Here is a 27,078-nt window from a genome sequence, read left to right as displayed (position 1 = left end):
ATAATTTAAAGTCTACATAAAGAGAACAGCCTTTCATGAATTTTGCTTTATTTTTCCATCCTTCTTCCATAACACAAAACCATTCCTATAAAGTATTTACCAAGCAATTAGTTACTGGAAATAAAATTTAAAATTTTATTTATTAGTCTTTGTCCAAATGATAACAATCAACCTTATGTCACATTACTTCAACTGTCATCACTTTTCAAGATTAAGTTTTCTGTATATTTTATACACATTAAAATTAGTGCTGAACCTCCTTAGTGGTAAATTATAACAGTAGAATAACCATTTTTCATAGACTATGTTGTGAACATGATCCAAATCTTCAATTCAATCCAATTGATCCACATTTCATAACAATTCTTCTCTTTCTTCCAGTCACGTAGCTCCCTGAGGAGTTATTGTGGCCACCCATTATTCGTAACAATTATAGTCAGCAATTCCTCTCCCATTCCCAAAAAAAAAAAATTTATTGTTATATCTTGTGATATTTGGCACTGTGGTAATTAATTGCCAATAATCTTTCACAATAAAATTCTACACATAAATATCACAAGAAGTTTCCTCATAGAAATTAATTCCAGTTTAGTGAGGCCACAGTTCTAAAAAAAAAAAGAGCAACCACAGACTATTATAAAAGGGTAAATAGTCTTTATATTTTAGTGTCACCTGTCTTTATATTCTCGTATGCCACATATAAAGTGTCAAAAATGAGTTATGAGAAAGTTCTAGCTTTTTTTTCCAAACTTATTTTACGCAAAAATTAATTTCAAATAATTCAGTATTTCAACTATTTTTGCTATAAAAATTATAGTGGATGTATAGTAAAGAATAATTTCTCTTTGCATCCACTCCCTGACAAAATTTTCATAATTCTACTTTTTGAATAGCAAAAAGTATACAATAATCATATAAATAAATATACAGTCATTAGTCAGTGAACTGATCTTCTAGCATCATAGTAAGCTTTTAAAAAATAATAAATTAAAGATACCTACTTTCAGGACCATTATGAACAACAGAAAATATATTCACAAAAATGGTAAATCCATAAAAAAATGGCAATGACATTAACCCAGGTTCAACGGGGTCATCCTAAAAAAAAAAAAAAAGAACAAAAATATAACACAGTTTGGAAAGGACATTATCTGGAATACTTGTAATACAATAAGTCCATGTACAAGTTTTTAGTTTCTTTTTGCAGGATTAATCTAGTGATACAATAATATCAAGTGCATCTGCAGTAAGAAACTGGACTCTGACTCTATTTTTTCTGAAGTCAAGTCCTGTCCTGTCCTGTCCTATCCTGTCTTATCCTATCCTAAGTCCTGTATTGTGGCTGGGGAATGCTGTACACATAACACAAGAAGAGCAGTCATTATTTGAACCTTGTAGTGTTACAAGGTGTTAAGTAATACTTTTAAAAATAGCTATTACAGAAATATTCTATAACTGAAATATTGGCCTGAGGACTGAAGCCAGAAGAATCCAGAAAATCTAAAGAATCACAGTCAAATTTAGTGTTGGGCTTAGTAATGTATTATACCGATAGATCACTCCTGCAAAAAACTAAATTTTCATAAAATGCATTTCTATAAAAACTATTTTGTAAATTTCAAAAGTGAGTAAAAAAAGTTGGAATTTCAAAAATAAAGTTTTAATTTTGCTCTATTAACAAAACTGCATTATCATTCAACCTAATACAATATTAAATTAATAAATATTTCAGAAAACTAGATATTAAAAGAAAAAACGTCTTGAACCATAGAGAAATGTCATAACAAAGGAAACTCGATTATTTATTTTCCTTTATAGTTGATTTTTGATTTGGTTATGAATTTATTGGCACATTAGCATCTAAGGCACCAGGAGATTCCTGGTGCACCTGGAGATTCACTGGTTAGGATTCCTGGAGATTCCTAATTATGCTTTGTTGTTGGCACATCAGCTTCTGTGGCCATAATGCACCTCCCAAGGTTTTTGCACTACTCTGATCCAAGCCCGAGGTGGGATTCAAACCCACGACCTTTGGGTTGACAGGTAGGAACTTTACCCACCCAGCTAGCCCAGTCGGCCTAATCATGATTAACAGTTGGGTATATCTCCCATTCTATTTTGAAAGAAAACGATACACTCAAATGATATATTCAATAAAAACTCTATGTAATGAGTTTCCTTCATAACTATTTTAGTGTCAGTGGTGTCCAGTTTTTGAATGAGGGATGATGACAATTAGTATTCCAACTAGTTATCATCATCCAATTCAACTATTATTCCAACTAGTTATCATCTGATTCGACTAGTATTCCAACTAATTGTCATTGTTCAATTCGACTATTATTCCAACCAGTATTCCAACTTTCCCATGCTGCCACTTACCACTTCCACTCAGCAGTGGGAAATGTTGGTCATTTAAGTAGCTACATGTGAAGTTAGTATGCAGATTTTCCTTTGGAATATTAGTCAAAAATTTCTTAGGCATTACATTGATTGCTTGCTAATATTTTAAGAAATGAAATTTCTTGCTGTTTGCAGCAAGGCTGTATGCAGAAATTTAAAAAGGAAGGAGTTTTGACCCATTAAGGGCGGAAGTATATCCTATTATATTAAAAAACTCTATTTAAGCAAAAATGATGAATATGGACTAAAACTAATATGTGATCTAATTATCCATAATAAAAATGAAATTGACAAAATGAAATGCTCTATACAAAGCCATTTATATTAATATTTGCTAAAAATTAGTCGTGTTTACTAAAAGTTGTGTTATTTATTAAAAGATAATTGAAACACATATGTACAGCGATTATCAATAAAAAAAAATTTGAGTAAGCAACCAGTTACAGTGAATTTAATTTTTCCGAATTAGTGATACTGGCCACACTGTCCTCTGCAAAGCAGACATCTCCCTATAGTTGACACTTTCTTTTTTACCCAGTGGTGACCACTTTAGACTGATTTCACTGTATTAAATAATTAAAATTCACACCAACTAGTACTTGAAAATATTTTAATACTGTAACTAAAAACACTGTACAGTAATATCCCAACTTACGCGAACTCAGAGTTACATGGTTCTTGATTTTTTTGTTTGGCAACACTGCCGCCCACAAACTTCAAGGTCGTTTTTCATATGCTATCAATATATGGTGCGACAGCGGAGAGTGAGAGCGAAAGATGAACAAAATTCAACTTTGCTGCCGCATGAGCTGCACACATATACAAGAATTTGCATTCCAACTGTCATATTTATATGTGTGCATTCGAATTCGTGCTCAACTTTTGTCGGAAATTACATCGTTTTCACGAATAAAAAAACTTTCCAGGCTTTAAGGTTTCCAAAGACCGATTGACAATGATGGTTGGTGGGAATGCAACTGGTGACTGCAAGTTAAAACCTCTCTTAATTTATCGCTCCGAAAACCCAAGAGTTTTAAAAAATATATCTAAAATTAGCTTACCAGTGATTTGGAAGTCAAATCATAAAGCTTGGGTGACAGCTTCCGTTTTTGAGGACTGGTTTGGTCACCACTTCATACCCGAAGTTGAACGTTATTGCAAGTCTAAACAGATTCCATTTAAATTGATCCTTCTTATTAACAATGCACCCGGTCACCCTGCTGCCACCCTAATTAATTTCGACCGACGTATGAAAGTTATGTTTTTGTCTCCAAACACAACCAGCTTGCTTCAACCGATGGACCAGGGAGTCATCAAAACATTCAAGGCCTACTACACAAGGCGCTCATTTGCACGTCTGAATGAAGCTATGAGACAAAAGAGTGAGATATCTGTTATCTATAGTAATATAGTGAGATATCTATTATATCTATTAATAGTGAGATATCTATTATGAGACAAAATAGTGAGATACCTGTTAAAGACTTTTGGAAACAATTCAATGTTTTAGATGCCGTAAGAATCATTGAAGAATCTTGGGATGAAATTCACAAAAAAACATTGAATTGTGTCTGGAAGAAACTGTCCATTTTTTTTCAAAAACGAGATGAAAACAATGCCAGAAACTGATCATGTCACTCATATGATAGAAGAATTTTTTAATCTTGCCAGGCAATTAGATTTGTAAGTCAATGGTAATGATGTCAACAAGCTATTGGATTCACATAGTGAGGAGCTGACAATGAATGAGCTCATAGAGATGCATGAGCAAAACGTCACTGAATTATCCGACACTTCAGACCCAGTTCCACCAGAAAAGCACGACAATTGCAAGCTTGACAGAAGGTCTCAGCTCAATTGAAAAGGGCTTAAAAATTTTAGAAAACATAGACTCCAACGAAGAAAGCGTTATAGCTACAAAGCAAGGAATAAAAAATGATTAGCTTGCTACGAAGAAATTCTGCGTGAAAAAAAGAAGGCGCTGTGTCATCAGACGAATTTTTTAGATTTTATGAAGCCACCGATGTCGAAATAATTTTTTACGTAACTCATTTATTTTTTTTAATAGATAATTTGTATTAATATGTATAAATAACTGCAATTTTATTAAATATTTTTCTTTTAAACTAGTGTTTTTGTTAGTCCTCGGTCCCAATTAAACAAAATTTATATGTATTTATATGCAAAGTTGTACCCCGACTTACGCGAATTCAACTTAAGCGATTTTCGTCGGACCCACCTATCGCGTAACTTCGGGGTATTACTGTATTTACAATAAAATGATTAAAACTAGTTTAAAATATTTAAAATATATAAATAAAAACAATTAAAATATGACTGAAAACAGATATTAAAGAATATTAAAAATTAAAATATGCCGTAACAACTGTAGCTTTTGGAGACGGCAGTCTCCTTTCTCAACAGCATACATGTTGCTGTATGCCACATCCTTAAATAGCAGGTCCATGGCATTCGTCACATGGTTCCCCAGGAATGTGATTGGTATTTCCCATTTGCGCATAGAACCAGAAATGGCTCGGAAGCATGCTACCCGAAACCGTTCATCGTGTCCCAAGACAACTGTTTCAAAGAGAGGGTGTAAACATACACCCTTATCTCTATTAATGGTATTACTGGCTGCCCCAATGCATAAGCTCTCAAGCCATTTACGGTTCCAGAACCCCTATGCATGATCTGTGATGACAGCATCCTCCGGGGAAATCTGGTGTTGCTTCTCCCAGAAATGCTCTGCCACAGTAGACGTCCCGTAATTTGCAGTCTTTATTGCATTCATGTGTTCCCCCAGCCGATCCTTAAGTCACTGCCCCGTCTCTCCCACATAACATACCTCACAATCCGGGCATTTAATTTCATAAACTACCCCGCTGCTGGCTTCTTCGGTATGGGGTCTTTAACTCTTGATATCACTGTGTGCAACCTCCGTCCTGGTAGTTGCACACAGCGTATTTGACACCCCCGAACTATTTGCGCAATGCATTCCGTAAGGCCCGGATAGCAAGGAATGCATGCAGTGCCCACAGGGGTAGACGGTTCACTATGGGTAGACATCACTCCCCTAATGAATCTGTCTAAGACACTCTGGGGATAACCACATTTCTTAAGGTCTGCTGTGACTCTGATAATCTCATTATCTTTATTATTATCTCATTATCATCTCAATATCTCATTATCAATTAAAGCCTTGACTACACTGTTTTTGTGTTGGCTGGTCTGTGCCGAGTTGTAATGGGTATACTGACCCCGGCACACAGGCTTCCTAAAAACATTGGTCTTAAGCCTAAATCCTTCTCTGACCACCAACACGCCAAGAAATGGTAGGGTTCCCTCTGTCTCCACCTATGAGGTGAATTGGATAAACGGGGAGAAGCTGTTAAGCACATTGAGTATTTGATCTTCTCTCCCCTTCTGAATAATTGTGAATGTGTCATCAACATATCTTTTCCATTTATGTATGGGAAATTCCAAATCCTTAAAGATCCTCAATTCGAACTCTTCCATGGCCAAATTGGCCACAATGGCACTAATAGGGGAACCCATGGCTGCGCCATGGACCTGCCTATACATGACATCTTGAAAGACCATGGTGGTACTAGACAAACAAAATTCCACACCTTCACAAATATCATTAACACTTAAAAGCGAACTAGTACTTAAAGATGTATCCTTTTCTAATGCCATTCTAACACATTGAACTCCAAACTTAATCGGAATACAGGTAAACAAAGATATAACATCAAAGGAGATCATAATCTCATCTTCTCGTATAGTCTGATCTTTTATAAAACCCACGAACTCTTTACTATTCTTAATCAATGGAGATTTCGTATTATGGGGATTAATCCTCTCAATGGGGATTTCGTATTAAGATACAATTTGATGATGAAGGCTTAGTTAGAGCTACTAATAGGTTCCAGAAAAGGATGTTGTGCATCTGGATCCAAAAATTACATGATGATTTAAGGATTAGTAGAAGACAAATTCATGTATCGTTCATCAATAGTCCTACCTATGCCTTATCAAGATACTTAGCCAAGCTGATTACACCCATAGTAGGACTTTCCAGTTTTGTGCTTAAGATACAGTTTTGTGATCTTTTATAAAACCCACGAACTCTTTACTATTCTTAATCACAAAACTGGAAAGTCCTACTATGGGTGCAATCAGCTTAGCAAACAGAATCTATTTATAACTATTTGCAGTTTTCATTTTAAGTAACAACTTTAATAATTTATAGGAAGTAAATGCACTGAACACAAAATTTAGTATTTGTATTAGCCATATTGTGGTAACACTAATACAATAAAATATAAACAATAAAAAAAAAATTTAAAAACTACCTATGCTATCAGCTTCAACTGGATAGCTACTTACACGGATAGCTTATTCCAGTAATTAACAACTTGCCAATTTAGACATGATTGTACCGTAACAAAATCATTTTGGGTTTCCTTCCTCCAGAATTCCAGTTATATCTAAATGTCCATATACTGCACTCTTTATCACTGCCTCTATGATTTTCCCTACTATTGAAGTCAGAATGACCAGCCCATTATGTACTAGTGATGCATTGGTGCTTCTCCAGTCCAAGGGAATCTTTCCTAAGTCCAATGATACTCTCATAATTAATCAAAATGGTTCAATAGGCACTTTCACTACTTCCCTCAAAATTACTGCATATATGCCATCCACTCCAGGAGCCTCACTTCTCAATAAGCAATAAGGAGCATTACTTTCCTTTAGGCTAAAAAGTTTTACAAGAAACAACTACAATTTTCTAAGAAAAAAAAGTTGGTCTAAGAAACACCTGCAATTTCAATATTGCTAATTTCAGACTGTTTTTGCCCCATTCACATAGCTTCTCCTCACTATGAAGAGTTTTTCATAGCAAGGATATATTTTACATTCTATCATATTATTAATAGCAAATAAAATAAAAATTTAACTTACTTTCCTGAGAATAAACTTGCGAATTCCAATAAATAAGGCTGCTGATACCACCCCAGATAGGACAGGTGAAAGAAACCAGGAAGCCACTGAAACGTGATCATACCACCTGTGAGGAGGTATACTAAAATCACTTCTAATGTAACTCATCAGTTAAATAAAGTTCTTTACGTGATATGATACATATGCATGCATTTGTTGTACGAGAAGATCAACACTATGCGAAAGATTGTTTGATTTGAGAATCAGATATACCCACTTCAAAAAAGAAATTTGCAATTCAGAAATTTTAAATTATTTTCTTTCTACTATTACTTAAAAAAACATTTAAAAATATCTGGAATTCTTCTGTGATGAATGAGTACTATAAATTATAATTTCCAGATCTTGGGTATTTTCCTCATCTCATTAAATATTTGTCATATTTGTCAAACCTCACTTCTTTATTATATTTCGGAATTCTTATATTGCATTTCACATAGCAAAAAAAATTTTAATATCAAATTAACAAATAAAATAAAAGTTTAATGTAAAATTGCTCAATTGAGTTTAAAAATAATTTCAATTAAAAATTTTTAATTCCGAAATTATGCAGAATGAAATTAGAGTAGACTGTCCAAATAACGGCACCCCAAATAACGAAACATTCAAGCTAACAGCATATTGAGATCACATGTTTACATACAGTGCACATGTCACAGATTATACTGCTGTTTTACATTTATTTTAAATTAAAAATCCTCACTATGGCTCCTAAAGGTCAAAAAACCTCATACAGAGAAGAAAAGAAGTGCAACATTAAAGCTTAATGACAAATTTGATATAATCAAAATTATTACATTAGGGTCACCCGTAAAGTTAATTCATATACCAATGCCTATTATGCATATTGTGTCTATAAACTGTGTGTGTTATCTGGTCGATCTGCCTGTTTTGTTGGATAAAAAAACCTTGCTGTCTACACCTGACACACACTAACTCATTCTTATGGACCTATATGAGAGCTTGAAGGACAGGGTGGATGCCCTCAAAGGATCTAAATTCAGGGGCCCATCAAGCTCTCAGCTGCCCACATCAATGCCAGAGCTTGCACTTGATAATCACGCAACACAGCAGCAACTGCCAAAGCAGAATGCGCTGGTCCCACAGGAATTAGTAGTTGTTGGTGACTCTATTGTCAGGGAAATGGGAAACATGCTATGTAAAAAGGATAGGTGGAACAGGACCAGGGTATGTCTGCCAGGGGCAAAGGTTGATGACGTTATAGAGTAGATAACATCTTTTAATGGCACAAAAGGTGATACTGTTGTACACACTGGCACTAATGATATTAAGAGTAGGTGACTGGCGGAATTACTTAACAAGTACGGGTCACTGTTAAAAAAAGCCATGAATTAGTTGAATTTGAAAGTGTCTGCAATTCTGCCCAGACACAATAGGAGGGAGTATATGATGAGAGCCTTGTCGACAAATTCGGCCCTGGAAAGATTGTGCAAGGCTCAAAAGGTAGAATTTTACTGTACGAGTGGGCCAGTAAATCAGAGAGTCTTATAATGGGGAATTTTAATTTCCCAGATATTGACTGGAATTTGTGGGTTGGTCACTCACACACTAGCAAGGCTTTTGTGGATTTACTGGATGAATGTTTTCTAAAGCAGCATGTTCGGGAGGCAACTAGAGGGAGTAATACTCTTGATCTGATTAAGAGTAGTGATTCCTCATGCATTAAGAATCTGCAGATAAAGGAACCACTAGGTGGCAGTGATCACAGTGAGCTGAAGTGGGATTTACTGAAAGAGGTAACTGCCATCAGGGGTAAGGGGAAGGATTTTGCTTTCGTAAAGGCGACTATGGTGGTCTGAGACAGTATTTAAATTCTATACGGTGGAACCAACTGATGATGTTACCAACAGCAAATTCAAAATGGAAGCATTCAAAGAATTTATCTTGAAAGCTACTAGGTTTTACATACCAACTAAGAAATATTGTTCAAGGTTTAGGCCTAAATGGATGTCAGATGAACTAATTAGACATGTGACAGAGAAGAAAAATGCATGGGATACATATAATTTAACACGTGACACACAAGCCTATGATAGATATAAGCTGGTCTGTAACCAAGTCACAAAGGAGATTAGGCAGGCAAAGGCAGATTATGAGAAATCTTTGGCAAAGGATGCAAAGAAAAACAACAAAGAGTTTTTTACCTATGTCAACTCTAGAAGGAAAGGGGTGAATCAGATTGGTCCACTGGATATTGATGGTCTCAACTATTGATGATCCTGCTCAGGTGGCTAACAAACTAAATGGGTATTTTGCATCTACATTCACCCGTGAGGAGTTATTCAGGGAGGGGAATGCCAGAGGTGAGTTAAACTCTGGCAGTGAGCTAGATGATTTTGTATTAACTGAGAGGAAAGTGGAGGAGCAATTGTTGAAGATAAACATAAAAAAGTCACCAAGGGTAGATGGGATCTATCCAGTTATATTAAAGGAGGCAGCAAAGGAAGTAAGCAAACCCTTAGCCATAATTATGAGAGCTTCTTTGGACTCAGGGAAGGTACCCATGGACTCGAGATGTGCAAATGTGACCCCAATTCACAAAGGAGATTCAAAGGGTGGCACAAGTAATTATAGACCTGTTAGTTTAACTTCTGTTCCAGAAAAATTAATGAAGGCACTGGTTAAAGAAGCACTGCAGGATCATCTAGACAAGACTTCAGTTATAGCTCGGACACAGCATGGTTTTGTTAAGGGAAAGTCTTTCTGACCAATTTGATTGGATACTATGATGTGGTCACAAAAGAACTGGATGCAAGGAATAACTTTGATATCATATATTTGGATCTTAGAAAGGCTTTTTATACTGTTGCACATGGAAGACTGCTGAACAAATTGGAGCAGTGTGGCATTGGAGGAAAATTGCTGCTATGGATAAAGGGATGGTTGAGTGGGAGAAGACAGAGTGGTAATCAATGGACACTGCTCATCATGGACTAATGTTAGTGGAGTCCCTCAGGGTTCAGTGTTGGGTCCATTGTTGTGTTCTGTATTTATAAATGATATTGATGATGGTATATCAAGCTTAATGTCCAAGTTTGCAGACGATAAGAAGGTTGGCAGGGTTGTTAAGGATGCTAATGACAGTACACAGCTGCAACAGGATCTAGAAAAGTTGAGCAGATGGGCTGAGAGGTGGCAAATGAAGTTTAACATTGACAAATGTAAAGTACTACAAATGGGAAGCAGTAACCCCAGAGCAACGTATCAACTCTGTGGTACTACACTGACAGTGGTAGAGAACGAAAAGGACCTGGGGGTAATTGTGCAGGCAGATATGAAGTTTTCTGAACAGTGCAGACAGTCTGCAAGAGTAGTTCATAGTGTCTTGTCAATGATATACAGGAATTTTTCTAGCAGGGATAAGGAGGTGATTATACCCTTATATAAAGCAATGGTCAGGCCACACCTTGAGTACTGTATACAGATCTGGAGGCCTCATTTTAAGAAGGATGTAGAGCTTTTGGAAGAAGTACAGAGAAGGGCAACAAGATTAGTGAATGGAACAAAGAGTTGCTCTTACGAAGAAAAGTTTTGCAAATTACAAATCTTAAGTTTTGCAAATTACAGTGTCTGGAGACTAGGCACCTGCGAGGGGATCTGAATGAGATGTATAAATCCTTGAATGGTTTGAGCATGCTCAATGGTGATGGGATTCTTCCTCTTGCTCAGAATAATCATTTGAGAGGGCATAAATTCAAATTGAGGAAAGACTGATGTAGGATAGATGTACAGAAGTTTGCCTTTAGCCAGCGGGTAGTTGGTTGGTGGAACATACTTCCATCCTTTGTTGTGGAAGTTGATAGCCTAAATAAATTTAAGGCTGAGCTGAACAAGTATTTGAAACAAACAGAGGGGTGAAAGCGAGGCTTATTTTTTTTTTTTTTTTGGCTGATGCTGCATAAGATTGCTTTCTTGCATCATATGCCTCTACTAATGCTAATGCTAACTCAGCCACAGAGTGAAAAAAGCCCATAAAAGTTCCTCGCGTCACTGCTGGGATTCGAACCCAGGCCTCTACCATCCGGTGTTGGGAAAACAGTGATGATACCATTGTGCTACATGCTCAGACTAAACTTGATATAATAAAGAAATTAGAATAAAGCATAAGCAGGAGTGTATTAATGGCAGAAAATAACACTGGATTATTAATATGTTTATGTTTTTTTATGTGAAGTTACTAAAATTGCATTCTTAATCTCTATATTTCTTATTTAGCCTCATTATTTCTAAAAAACATATTAAAAAATAAAACTTTCTAGATGAAAAAAAAAAAAATCAAAATAACTTGCGGACCTTTTAATTCTACAAGAATTAAAAGGACCTATACTCTTAACTTCCTTGAATCTCCGAATGTGCCATTATTCTGAAAAAGTCTACTGTAACTAGAAATTTGGTTTGCCTCTTCCAGACAGAAGGCCTGAAGTATTAAGATGGTAGAAGAGTTGAATCTCTCTCTCTTTCTCTCTGAGATCAGCTAACCACAACTGCAACAGAAAAAGCCTTTAAATTCCCCAGTTGAAAAAAAAAAAAAAAAGTCTCAAACCAAGACATCTCCACACAAGCTGGTTTCACTAGCCTTTCAGTGGAACTAGCTAGTAATTTTAATAAATACAAATGCTAAATGGGACAAATGCTAAATGCTAAATTAAATAATATAGAATTACAAACAGAAAACTGTTTGTAATTCTATATTATTATAATTTTTAGTCTAACAGAGAGAGAGACTGTTCTACAGAATAACTATAAATAGCTTTTAACGCCATTCCACACGAATTATACAAATTGGAGCAATGTGGCATTAGAGGCAAGTTAGCAATATGGATAAACGAATATTTAAGTGGTAAGAGACAGAGTAGTTATAAATGGCCAATGCTCTTCATGAATTAATGTTATGAGTGGGATACCACAGGGGTTGATATCAGACCCGTTACTGTTTTTAATGTTTATTAATAAAATTCACATAGGCATATACTAATGCCAATTAGTCATATAATAATACCAATACTACTAATTGCAAAGGCAGGAACAGTGGTTAATAAAATTAACTGGGGTATGTTGCTTTTAAAAGATCTAAATATACATAAGTGGTTAAAAATAGATTTATGCACTGATAAATGCAAAGTACCGAATTTAGGTAATGGCAATCCCAGAATAACATACCACTTGAGCACCAAACTCAAGGTAGTTGATAAGAAAAAGGACTTAGGGATAACTGTATAGTCTCTGTATAGTAGATTGCTGAGAGCCCATGGGATTCTGCAATGAGATAAAGGGATACCACCCCCAGAAACAAAGAGTTAATTATTCCATCATATAAAGCAATGGGTTAGGCCACATCTAGAATACTGCAAACAGGTTTGGAAACCTCATTTAAGGAGTGCAGCAAGGCAGTTGCAGAAAGGGGAGGGGCAAAAGGATATTTACTAAAAAGACTCTAAATTACAAGGTTCTGTAAATTGCAATAATCTGGAAACTAAGTATATATTGTAACCTAACTGAAGTGCTTAAGACTACAAGAATTAAAAGGACCTATACTCTTAACTTCTTTTCTGGAGAAAATAATGAAGTCAGTAGTTAAAGAAAAATATTGTAGAATTAACTTTACAGGAATGCAGTTATACAGAAATTAACATGGATTTGTTCAGGTTAGATCTTGACTGACCAATCTGATTAGCTACTATGACATAGCAACAAACCAAATGAATGCAAAAAATAATTTTGGTATCATATACTTCAGTAGAGAATTTACATTGTTCTACATGGAAGACTAGTGTACAAATTATAGCATCATGGCATTAGGGGCAGGTTACTGCTATGGATAAAGGATGGTTGAGTGGTGGAAGACAAAGATTGTTTATCAATATGTACTGCTTTCCTTGAACTACTGCTATTAATGGTGTTCCCCAGGATTCAGTGCTGGGCCCAGTATCATTTTTCTATATTTATTAATGATACTGATGAAGACATCAGGCTTAATGTCTTAAGTCAATGAACAAAGGATAGCCAGGTGGGCTAATGAAAGGAATCACAGCATACTACTGCAACAGACCTAGAAAAATTAGACAGACAGACCAAGAAGTGGCAAAGTACTGCATATAGGTAGCAGTACCTTGGCAAACCTGGTAGAGAATGAGAGGGACCTAGAATAATTGTATAGTCTGACATGAAATTCTCTGAGCAGTGCATCCTAGGACAGCTTGTGTGATTCTGCTCTGCCAATGATATCTTTATTGATTTTGCCAGCAAGGACAAGGAGGTGCTCATTCCATTGCATAAGGTTAGGCCATATCTTGAGTAGTGCATAAAGGTCTGGAAGCCTCATTTTAGAAGGATGTGGATCTGTTGGAATGGGTGGAAATTAGTCAGGAACACAAAAGAGCACTGAAGTCTTTCATGAAAAGACTTCAGTTCTAAAAATTGCAGTCAGTTTAAATTTATGTTCCCTTATTTTATGGGGCATAAATTTAAGTTAAAACTGAAAAGGTTGGTTGCAGAACAGATGTGTGAAAATTTGTTTTCAGCCATTTGTCATTTGTCAATATTTGACCTTAAAGAGTAACTGATTTTTTTGGAAAAAAGCTTCCATCTGGTGTTGTGGAAGTGGGTAATTTGAATAAATTTAAGGAAGGATTAGACATTTGGTTGGAGTGGGGATCTACAGATGAGGGCTTTTTTTTTTTTTTTTTTTTTTTTCCTTTTTCTATTTTGGCTGATGGTGCCAAAAAATGATGCAAGCTGGTTTCCCTGCATCATTTGCTACATATATACTATTCTCAAAAGTTCAATCTGATTTGATTTTAAATAGTGAATCGACAACTTAGGTCATAATATGTCAAATCCAATTCCCGAAAAAGTAGGCCACTGCAGGGCATACATTAAATTATATTTTATCTTATCAGTAACACATATGAAAAATAACTTATATACTACTCAGGACTGTGCAATAGTATCCTAGGCATGTGATTGGTTTTGCCCCCCCCAACCATTTGTTATAACCCATTTAACAATGTTTTTGGGTCCTCTTCTGGGTTGAAGCTCTGGGTACCTCCTATCTAGTGCAGCTGCTTTTTGAATGGTCCTGATGCTACTTACCTTATCAGAGAGGCACATGCGTAGCAAGGATTTACTGTAACTTCATTATCCTTTTTTTAGAGATTTTTTGGTATATCTTTAAAGAAATCATTTTGAACCATAACAAGATATTTGTGTTAATTAAGGATGCTATCAAATACAGAAAACTCTTGCTCACTTGTTAACCTATGCTTGGAAAAGATATGGTAAAGAATTAAAAATGTCATCAATAGGGCACCCATATTTTTTTGCTGTTTTCGTTGTTGATTTTCAAGGAAGTCACCTTATGGAAAGAATTTAGCTGCTACTGTACCCTTCTGGTGTTACCAAGTGGCACATATCCATCATAACAATAAAATTGCATTTAACAGAGAAACTACCTTGCATGCACAGTTTAGTCTTTGTGATAAGACAGTCAAGACAGTTTATGGTAGTGTATCTTAACCCTATTGATTAACTGTGAACAGGGTGAACTACTTATGCAGGTTAGAAAGTAAGGTCTTTCTGTTATTCTTCTTCATCTGTTCATTTACAGATTTACCCAAGCTTGCAAATTATTCCAGTTCAATATGAGATGGCTTTAAAGATTAATGCATGTTACACTTGATTTAGCCAATAACTTTTCATTAAAATTAAAAATAAATTAAATACACCTAAATTAAAACTATAGACAATTACATTCATAAACAAATATTTTTAGAAAGAATTTGTTTTGGATTAGTGACAAGGTAACTCACCCGCCCCCAAACAAAAAAAATACACCTAAATCACCAAAAAAACTGCTCCACTTCTGTACAAAAAAAAAAGCCATTCAAACTGCACTGGTTAACAAAGTGATATTTACCAATCAACCCAAGGGCACTCCACTTGATACTATACATCCCACGTGCTACCAAAGCAAATCCTACAACAGCTCCTATAATACTATGAGTACCAGATACTGGCCAACGAAAGAAAGTAGCAATGATATTCCATGTTGCACTACCTAAAAGGAAATGAAAAAATATAAGCTCTTTTACTAATGTTGTTACCAATATGTAACAATATGTAATCTTAATTGTTTAAAATTATACTACTCAGCCTTGCAGCTCCATTTCCTCCTCTGCCTTTGAAGTAAGTAACCTCACTTCAGAAGGTTGTAAGTAAAGATTATTTATTTTACCCCCTAGAATTCTAGCATTTGTTTCACATCCCCCCCCTTTCAACAATACTAACTTTTTACTTTACCATTTTTAATTAAAGGATAAATATATAATTAACCTTTGACTATTAATTCTAAAAATAAACTGCAAACTTTGTGAAATTTGATTGTGACTGTACTAGTGAATTGGTATTTCTCCAGATGAAACTACAGTGAAACCTCTCTACAGCAGACACCACTGGGGTGGAAGAAAATATCTGGTATAGGGAGGTGTCCACTTTGCTGAGGTCAGTGTAAATGTAGTCAATTACAATAGTATGAATAAATTAAATTCACCATAACTACCCCCACGGGCTCACATCTGGATATCATTATTCTTCTCTTTCTTGGTGATTCCTTTCTACTTCTCTCTCTCTCTCTCTCTCTCTCGCTCGCTCTCTCTCTCTCTCTCTCTCTCTCTCTCTCTCTCTCTCTCTCTCTCTCTCCCCCACACAGGGTAACTTGGGGAATTTTTTTTTTGGTTGGTGCAGCATAAGCCTCAGGCTTCCTTGCACCATATGGCTAATAATAATAACTGGTTGCTTAACACAGACTTTTTTATTGCTTATCATTATACATTTGTGTTTCAATTGACTTTTAATAAATAATGCATAATTAATTTTTAATAAATAACAAACTTTTATTTGTGTTATTTATTATAAAACATCATTAACTTTTAGTAAAAATTGAATATAAACTGCTTTGCTTAGAGTATTTCATTTTGACAATTTCATTTTCATTGTGCATAATTAGATCTCTCATTAGTTTTACCATATTCATAATTTTTTCTCACATAGAAGTCTTTTAATGTGATTAGGTAATCTAATATGTCAACACATTTTTTTTTAATTTGGGGTCACACTGCTGTTCATCTTTTTCAGGTTCTTTATCATCCTCTTACTCCGTAAGTTCTTCATTGTTCATAAATTTACTTGCGATGTCTTTTACTTCAGTGTATATGCCTTCCACCACTACATGATAATGTACAGAAACATATTCATCACTGCTCAGTGAAGAATTTCCTAGTGTCTATAGCAAGCCACTAAGTACAGATACATCAGCTGCATCTACAAAGCCACCATCACACTGACTAACACTCAAATCGAATCCTGCTTTGTGGAAGCAGTTTTTAATTGTAGAGGGGCTCACTTCATTCTATGCTGCACTAATCTACATTACAGCTTGTAGTACACCTATACTTTTGCAAAGTTTTGAACAACTCTTTTCTTCGTCAAATTTTGAAATCAGGTGTTTAAGAACCATCTGTCAATATTTCACCTTAAAGTTTGCAATTATTCCTTGATCTAGTGGTTGAGAAGCAAATGTGGTAGATGTGATGTTGGGAGGAATAAACACTGCTTCAACGTTAGTCAGTTTAATGTGTAGGTAAGATGTGGCATTATCAAGAAATAAAATAACTTTTCTATTCTGGCAAATCATTTTTTTTTTCCAACTGAATCAGCCAATCTGTTATTATCTCCCTAATCATCCAAGCCTTATTGTTTGATTTCCAATATACACTGAGTTAGTTTAACTCCAAACTAAAACTTAAATTCAAACTAAAAACCTTGGTTTCATAGATTTGCCTATAACAAGAGGTATTTTGCAAGTGCCCGTCATGCATGTACACAAAGCACAGCTAGATCTCCTTTTCCATTTTCCCTCAAGCACATTTCCCCTCTAACACACATTGTTTTATACAGAACTGTATGGAAAAATAAAAAAAGACCCGTTTCATCAGCATTTGAGTATGCAACAAGTATTAATGGCAGCCTTTTCTTCCATTCAACAATGGTTTCCAAATTAACATGAGTATACTCTCCACAAATTGCTTTGAAGGAAATATTGTGATGTCTATGGAACTTACCTAACCAGTCATTAAACACTTTAAAGTCAATGGTGCCAATTTCTTTAGCAATTTCTAAAGCTTTGGTTTGAATCATTGGCCCAGAGATGGGAATATTTTAACTGTGTACCCAACTAAACCACTCAAATGTCGATTTATCCACCAAACCAATTCTGCCAGGAGCAAATGAATAGTATTGCTTTCCATTTCCATTATCCAACCACTATTTTAACTAAGTTTCTTTATTTTTAATAATTGCTGCTGAAGTCTTCCCAATTTTGAAATGATCAACTATCTTACAAACTCCACACTTTTCTTTCTAGAATATTCTATCACTTCTACCCTTTCTTTCAAAGTTAACTGCTTTCATACTGTAGTACAGTACAAGTAAATTACTGGGGTAGAAATTTACAATTACAGTTACTATAAAAAAAATTATAGTAAAAGGTTTACAATCATCCAGAATCAGTCTGCTTCAGTACTGTTTTAATTTCAAGCCCTGGGAGTAATTTTACAGTCCAATGTGAAGTTCTCTGAACAATGCAGACAGGCTGCTAGAACAGCTCATGGGGTTCTGTCAATGATATACAGGAACTCTGCCAGCAGCAATAAGGAGGAGATTATCCCATTGTATAAAACAAAGATTATTTTGCATCTTGAGTGCCACATACAGGTCTGGAAGCCTCATTTTAAGTTAGATGTGGATGTCTCAGAATAGGTAATAGGTGCCAAGAAGAGCAACCAGATTAGTCTACAATACAAAAGGATATTCTTATCATTAAATGATTCAGTTCTGCAAATTGATGCGTGGAAACTAAACACTGGTGAGGAGACCTGATTGAACTGTTTAAGGCTTTAAATGGATTGAGTAAACTTAATGATGATGGTATTCTTACTCTTGCTTGGAACACACACACACACACACACACACACACACACACACACACACACACACACACACACACACACACACACACACACACACACACACACACACACACACACGGGGTCATGAAATTAAACTGATAAACAATGGCTGCAAGATAGATGTTTGCAAATTTGCTTTCAGCAAGAGAGAGAGAGAGAGAGAGTGATTGTTGAACACTACCATCTGATATTATGCAAGTGGCTAGTTTAAATAAATTTAAGGAAGAATTAGATATATTATTAGAAGGGATGGACTCTAGCAACATACCAAGTGATGCACTCCTGATTCAGGCCCCAGAACAGAATAACCAGGTGCAAACTACTCTGGTTCAAAAGGACTTAGTTTTATTAGGGGACTCCATTGTCAGGGAAACAGGAAATATTTTTTGTAATAAGAATAGATGGACTAGAACCAGGGTATGTCTGCCAGGAGCAACTATTAATGATGTCACCAACAGATTTTCAGATTTTAAGGGGGGTAAAGAGAATATTATTATTCATGTGGGGACTGATGACATTAAGCATACACGATCTGATGATTTGTTAGACAAACATAGGACCATGCTGAAGAAATACCAGGGAAATTTCTTCAGCATGGGGGAAATTTCTATCAGCTTGGTCTGCACTTGTAGATGGAAGGAATCTGTTTTGTAGAGATGGGATACATTTAAACAAAGGTGGTGCAAAAGTTTTTGCCAGTATTATTGAGGATACATTAAAGGTTCAGGGAAACTGCTAGTTTGGGGGGTACAAGGGTAATATACATACACGTTTATCTAATAATATTGGTCAAATTAATGCTTGCACATACCTCAAGAGTTCTTGTTTGAAACCACACCAGAACATATTACCAAGATGTTCTGAGGGCAGAAACATTTCAAATGAGTGAGCAGCTATACCAGGGAAGCAAGCTTAAATAATTTAAATAATAATTACTCCAGTGTAATTGTAGATGAATTAATGAGGTTGTGGCAGAGAAGAAAAATGCATGTGATGAATATAAATTATCAGGCAACACAGAAGCATATGGCAGATATAAGTTAGTCTGTAATCAAGTCACAAAGGAGGTTAGGCAGGTGAAGGCAGAACATGAGAAATCTTTGGCAAAGGACACAAAAAAAAAACAGCAAAGAGTTCTTTATTTATATAAACTCTAGAAGGAAAGGGATAAATCAGATTATTCCACTTAACACAGATGGTTCGACTATTGATGATCCTGCTCAGGTAAATGATAAACCGAATGAGTATTTTGCATGTACATTCACACATCAGGAGTTATTCGAGGAGAGGAATGCCAAACTTTTATCAAACTCTAGCAGGAAGATAAGTAATTTTGTAATAACTGAGAGCAAAGTGGAGGAGAAATTGTTGAAGTTAAACATAAAAAAGGCACATGGGGCAGACTGAATCTATCCAGTTATAATGGAGGCAGCAAGGGAAGTAAGCAAACCCTTAGCCATAATTATGAGAGCATTCTTAGAGTCACGGGAGGTTCCCATGGATTGCAGATGTGCAAATGTATCCCAAATTCACAAAGGGGGCTTCAAAGAGTGACAAATATTTATAGACCTGATAGTTTAAGTTGTGTTTCGGGAAAAACAATAGAGTCACTGGTTAAAAAAGCATTCCAGAATGCAGTAATAGTTAAGACACAGCACAGGTTTGTTAAAGGGAGGTCTTGTCTGACCAATTTGATTAGATACTATGATGTGGTTACAAAGGAACTAGATATAAAATATAATTTTGATATCATATACTTGGATTTCTGGAAAGCTTTTAGCATTAGGATTAGCATTAGTAGAGGCATATGATGCAAGAAAGCAAGCTTATGCAGTATCAGCCAAAAAAAAAAAACCACTTCCATTTCACCCCTCCGTTCGTTCAAAATACCTGTCCAGCTGAGCCTTAAATTTATTTAGGCTATCAACTTCCACAACAAGGGATAGAAGTCTGTTCCACCAACAAACTACCTGCTGGCTAAAGGCAAATTTCCACACATCTATCCTACATCTGTCTTTCCTCAATCTGAATTTATGCCCTCTCAGGTGATTATTCTGAGCAAGAGGAAGAATCCCATCAGCATTGAGCATGCTCAAACCAATCAAGGCTTTATACACCTCTATCAGATCACCTTGCCGGTGCCTAGTCTCCAGACACTGTAATTTGCAAAACTTAAGCCTTTCTTCATAAGAGCAACCCTTTGTTCCATTCACTAATCTTGTTGCCCATCTCTGTACTGATTCTGGCAGCTCTACATCCTTCTTGAAATGAGGCCTCCAGACCTGTATACAGTACTCAAGGTGTGGGCTGACCATTGCCTTATACAAGGGAATAATCACCTCTTTATCCCTTCTAGAAAAATTCCTGTATATCATTGACAAGACACCATGAGCTACTCTTGCAGCCCGTTTTCTTCAACAATTTTTCTTTATCTTCAACAATTTTTACTCCACTTTGCTCTCAGTCATTACAAAATCATTTAGCTCACTGCCAAAGTTTAATTCACCTCTGGCATTCCCCTCCCTGAATAACTCCTCATGTGTAAATGGAGATGCAAAATAGCAATCAATTTGTTAGCTACCTGAGCAGGATCATCAACAATTGAACCATCGAAAATAAGTGGACCAACGTAATTCATCCCCTTTCTTCTAGAGTTTACATAAGAAAAACAGCAAAGAACTCTTTGCTGTTTTTCTCTGCATCCTTTAACAAAGATTTCTCAAAATCTGCCATTGCCTGCCTAACCCCTTTGTGACTTGATTACAAACCAGCTTATATCTACCATAGGCTTCTGTGTCACCTGTTAATTTATATGTATTCCATGCATTTTTCTTTTCTGCCACATATCTCATTAGTTCATCTGAGATCCATTCAGGCCTAAACCTTGAACAATATTTCTTAGTTGGTATGAAAAGCCTAGTAGCTTCCAAGATTAATTTTTCTTTGCTTCCCATTTAGAATTCAGACCACCGTAGTCACCTTTCCAAAAACAGAAACCCTTCCCTTTATCTCTGATGGTAGCTGCCTCTTTGAGTAAATCCCACTTCAGCACACTGTGTTCACTGCCACCTAGTGGTTCCTTTATCTGCAGAGTCTTAATGCATGAAGAATCACTGCTGATAATCAGATCAAGAATATTACTCCCTCTAGTTGCCTCCCAAACATGCTGCTGTAGAAAACAATCATCCCAATTTCCAATAAATCATCCAATAAATCCTCAAAAGCCATGCTTTTGTGTGAGTGAGCAATCCACAAGTTCCAGTCAATACCTGGGACATTAAAATCCTCCATTATAAGACAATCTGATTTACTGGCCCACTCTATTTTTCTGTACAGTTGTTCATTATACTCTTCAGAGTCATTAAGCCTATAACACACTCCTACTCCCAATTTTGTTTTCCTAGTGCTTATGTCACACTAAACTGACTCAACACTGCACTGTCCACCCATGTCAATTGGCCTGCACTTCCTTACATTTTATGTTTCTTAACTACAGCATAACCCCCTCCTCCCTTCCTATCCTGTCTATCCATCCTGTACACATTGTACTTCCCAATTTCCAATTCTGCATTCCTTATATCTGTGTGTCACCACGTCTCTGATATCCCAACAATATCTGCCTTTGATGTTTTGACCAACACCTCAAATTCATCAAATTTATTTACCAAACTCCTAACATTGGTGCATACATAAGTATACATGCACCTGTTATTATTCTTAGCTACCCTAACACAGCCCATGTATTTACTTGTTTCGTGATGACTCTTTTGTAAAATGACTTTTGTCATTATACAAAAGTGTCATTTTGTAAAATGACACTTTTACAAAACATATACTATCAATAATAACCAGCAATTAGCAGGCTATTATAAATAAACCCATATTAACTGTTTAATTCTTATTCTGTCAGCATATAGAATTTCTATATGCTGACAGAATAAGAATACATGTACTGTCATTCCACTCTGCTGGCAAGTACTACAATCATTGTCTATGAAAATTTCATGCCCCTCCATTAAATGAGATCTAGGTCCTTACAGGGGATGCTAATAAAAAAGTAGGGCACTACTTGCAAGATAGGTTACTCATCTCAAAACAATGAGAAAAGTCATGTAAACAAATACTGCCAAAGCCCCAATCCTGAATTACAGTTCTGTTTGTATTTCCAAAATTTTGCATAATAACTATACTCATTATCATGCAAATCTATTATTATTAAGTGTTTTGATCATTTCCAGCCAATCTATTGTTAATTAATGTAAAAAAATGGACCTTGTGGCTGTTTAAAGATATACAGTCATTATATGTAAGTAAATGTGTGATGCAGTTTGGTGTTACTATTTTTGAATTCAAAATTACGCTGAGTTTACATTTAAGATATTAGTTAGAATTTTTCCCATTTTTAAGATATTTAAAATGCTCACATTCTAAATACTATAACACTGGAAGAGTAGATGCTCATTTACAGAAATGACAGCTATGCTTATGCACGGGCTAGCCAAGGAACCTATGCAGAAGTTAAATGCCCCTGCACAGAAAAGTTTCTGCACTGACATCTGGCCAATACAAAACCATTTTAAATGAAAGATGAGGGGGTTAAGATGACTGTTCAAACCCAACCAGCAAACTACAAGAAACAAAGATCTGCAAATACAGTTTCACTGAAAAAAAAAACAAGTGCTAAACTGCAAAGAACGAAGTCCTGGAGAGTACAGAAAAGCAGTAAAGGAAGGCATAATCTATGTGACTATCTGGCATATCACAAGGGAAAATCATTTGTACCACTATCATTTGCAGAGAGCATGGTCTACAGCAGGCAGACTTTGTTACATTGGAGTTGGTTATTCTGTGTATGTTCACACCAAAATAAAACATCACACCATCATATGGCTGAAGCACCAACAACAGTTCAGTATCAATGTCTGGGCAGGTATTGTTGACAATTATATAATATGTCCTTTTCTGCCCTAACACCACAGAACTACAACCACTTTTTTAAAAAAATTATTTGCCTCAAAGGAGGTGTAAATTCCACTTGCAACTAAAAAGCACATGTGGTTCATTCACAATGGTACACCTGCTCATTTCAACAAGACAGTATTGAATGCCAACCATCATGGGTAAATGGAAGGATTGATTGACCTGCCTGCTCATGGACCTCAATCCACTTGTATTTTATTTACGGTGGTTCGCTTGAAGTGACTAATTTCTTCTGCAGTTCCCCAAAACTTTCTCCAGTTACCAATCTTGAAGTTCGAAAAGAGGAGACAATGAATTCATGGAATGCAGGTACAGTCAGACCTCTCTTTAACGAACTTCCATATAGTGAAATTTTCTATTTAGCAAATTTTTTTCATTTCCCATTGGCCATTACATTGAAAATAGTTTCCGTATAACGAAGAAAATTTCCATATTAACGAACTGATTTAGAGAGACTTGGGTACACATTGTTCGCACCTCTGGCCTTTAAGCAATACAGCTGATGCTGTAGAAAGCACAAATGAAGAGCAAAAAGGATTAAGAATTAAGAGCCAAAATATTCCACAATTTAGTGGTTTGTTGTTGTTGTTGTTTGATATTTGGTTTTTAGGAGCATTAGCAACTAAGGCCATATTGCTCCGGGGATATGCGGTAGTCATTTCCTGACCTTTCTGCATCCTCCGTATTTGGTGGTCACGGGCTCAAACTCCGGTCTAATCAAAAAGCATGTGCTACACACTGCTGCTCCTGCCCACCTGACTACGGAGGCACCCAATTTAGTGGTGTCCGTAAAACCTATATAACTGGCTCTACTGTATACCGAGAAGTCACGCTAGTCAACTTTTCTGCCTCGATTATGAAATTATTCTTAAAAGTGTACTAATATATTGTGCACGTTATGTAAGTAGTCATTTCTTAATATGTACATATTAATAAATTAATTGTTTTAAAATGTTAGAAAATTTATTCATTCCCACTTATTTCTGATTTATTTTTCATCTTTTACTATATTCCTGAATGTTGAATTACAGTATTTTTCATTGTTGAAAAGGTCATATTTCCTTATAACAAAATTTCTGTTTAAAGAATTTTTTCAAGTGAATGATCGATTTCGTTATATAGAGGTCTGACTGTATTTTTGAGCATATCAGCAAATCTATAGTAGTATGTATTTACATATGCTTGAGGTTCACATTTTGAGTATTTATTTTAAAGGTAGTATGCACACATTAACATATGATTTTGACAGAAATAATAATTTCTTTGATCTACTTTCTGTGGTAGGTGTTTTCCCCTGAAATTTCAGAATTCAGAACAGAGTTTTAACTTGGAAACAGAGCCTCAGGAGACTTTTATATGGACTTTTCTCAACATTTTGACATACACAACCATTCCTGTAAGCAGCACCCAACCTTTTATTAACACCCTATATTTACTGTACGAAGTTCATGGAATTTCTGGAGCACTCTTTGGAAAGCTAATATGCACAAAACTCAACAACAATTTTTAATGAAGTATCTTTTACACACACACACACACACACACACTATCCCATAACAACTATCAATAATTTATAATAAAATATTAAGAGTAAACAATATAAAATAACCATATAAAAATGAAAACAAAGGCTGATAAAAGAATGATACCCTATTTTATTAGGGTGAATTTTTAATATTTGCTTAAATTAAAATAAATACACTAGATACAATACTTACCAATATTAATGCAGCCAAGTTTCCAAGCATTAATTCTTTCTCATAATCTGAAAACATCTCCACATCAAATATGCCTTTTCTCACTGTGTCTGATACTTTATATCCTGAAACAGTAATTAATAGTTCACTTGGCAAAATACACATGCTTAAAGTTACATTTTTTGAACACACATGCATGCTTGCACTCTGAATAAAGCATCTGGACACCCACTAATGTAGAAAAATGGTCCAATTTCTCAGTAATAATAAGTATGCATTACTTTAAATCTGAAATCATTACTTAATCTGAAAACATCTCCACATCGAATATGTCTTTTCTCACTGTGTCTCAAACTTTATATCCTAAAACAGTGATTAACAGTTCACTTGGCAAAATACACATGTTAAAAGTTACATTTATTGAACACACAAACAATGTGCTCTGAATAAAGAATCTGGACACCCACTAAGGTATAAAAATGGTCCAATTTCTCAGTAATAATAAGTATGCATTACTTGAAATCTGAAAACAACTCCACATCGAATATAACTTTTCTCACTGTGTCTATACTTTATATTCTAAAACAGTAATTAACAGTTCCCTTGGCAAAATGCACATGGTTAAAGTTACATTTTTTGAACACACACACACACACACACATGCTCGCACGCTCTGAATAAAGCATCTTGACACCCTCTAATGTATAAGAATGGTCCAATTTCTCAGTAATAATAAGTATGCATTATTTAGTAATGGTGCACCATCATTTATATGTTACTGAGAAACTATGCCATTTTCATATTTTCCCAAAGCTGTCAGCTGGTCACTCCACATCCTCCATTTAACTCTGCTCTAAGGAAACAACCACATTACGTCAGAAGAGTTTACAAGAGAGAGAGAGAGAGAGAGAGAGAGAGAGAGAGAGAGAGAGACTATAAGAATATTACCAAATTTTGTGATATCACATCAATTGAGGGTTCAGTACTGGTTCCTTTATTATTTCAATATTTATTAATGATACTGATAAAAGCATATCAAGCATAATGTCTAAGTTTACAGATGATGCAAAAGTTGGTAGGGTGGTTAATGATAGAAATCAAAGTATGCTATTGCAACAAGACTTGGAAAAATTAGACAGATGGATTGAGAAGTGGCAGTTAAGGTTTAACATTGATAAATGCAACATATACATATAGGATGCAGTAATCCCAGAATAACATACCTCAAAGACTTTGGAGGTAATTGTACAGAACAAAGTTCTTCCAAGTAGTGCAGAAAGGTTGCTAGGGCACCTGCACAATATTACCAGATGGAAAAGTAAGTGATTATGCCATTATATGAGGCAATGGTTTGGTCACATCTTGAGTATTATATATTGGTCTGGAAGCTTTATTTAAGAAGGATGTGGGATCTGTTGGAACAGGTGCAAAGAAGAGCAATAAGGTTAGTCAGGGGCACAAAAGGATATGCTTACCAAGACAGACTTCGGTTCTGGAAACTAAGCACCTGCAAGGAAAACCTGATTGAAGTGTTTAAGGCATTAGATGGGTTGCATAAACTGAATGCTGATGGCATCCTTACTCTTTTGTGGATGACTCTTGGGCCCCAGGGGCTCATATCTGGTGATTCCTTTCTACTTCTCTCTCTCTCTCTCTCTACTCTACTCTCTCTCTCTCTCTCTCTCTTTCTCTCTCCGGGAATTTTTTTTTTTTTTTTTGGCTGGTGCAGCATAAGCCTCAGGCTTCCTTGCACCATATGGCTAATAATAATAATAATAATAATAATAATAATAATAAGCGGACATAACTTCAAACTGAAACAGATGGTTGCAAGGATAGATGTATCAAATTTTGCACTAGATGGAAGTTTATTATTTATTGAACACTCAAATTATTTATTGTTAAATAAATAATAAACTTCCATCAGGTGCGAGTTTGAACAAACT

At 35.5% G+C, this 27,078-nt stretch overlaps 1 protein-coding gene across 1 annotated transcript in view; it reads right to left on the bottom strand.

The window, feature by feature from the left end:
- The window catches only part of LOC150077218 (sodium-dependent phosphate transporter 1-B-like), a 137,632-nt gene that overhangs the window by 85,488 nt on the left and 25,066 nt on the right, over positions 1-27,078 (bottom strand). The window contains exons 3-7 of the mRNA XM_090386695.1: positions 25,160-25,257; positions 21,423-21,426; positions 15,347-15,487; positions 7,372-7,457; positions 1,002-1,098 (exon numbers count right to left, since the gene is read on the bottom strand). Coding sequence (XP_090242821.1) covers positions 1,002-1,098; positions 7,372-7,457; positions 15,347-15,487; positions 21,423-21,426; positions 25,160-25,257 — 426 coding nt within the window. The remainder of the gene's footprint in view (positions 1-1,001; positions 1,099-7,371; positions 7,458-15,346; positions 15,488-21,422; positions 21,427-25,159; positions 25,258-27,078) is intronic.

This window comes from Mastigoproctus giganteus, chromosome 12 (assembly GCF_048544385.1).
Source record: "Mastigoproctus giganteus isolate SK-2022 chromosome 12, ASM4854438v1, whole genome shotgun sequence".
NCBI classification, from domain to species: Eukaryota; Metazoa; Arthropoda; class Arachnida; order Uropygi; family Thelyphonidae; genus Mastigoproctus; species Mastigoproctus giganteus.
The sequence above is the reverse complement of the archived record's forward strand: the minus strand, read 5'-3'. Positions and strand labels throughout refer to the sequence as shown.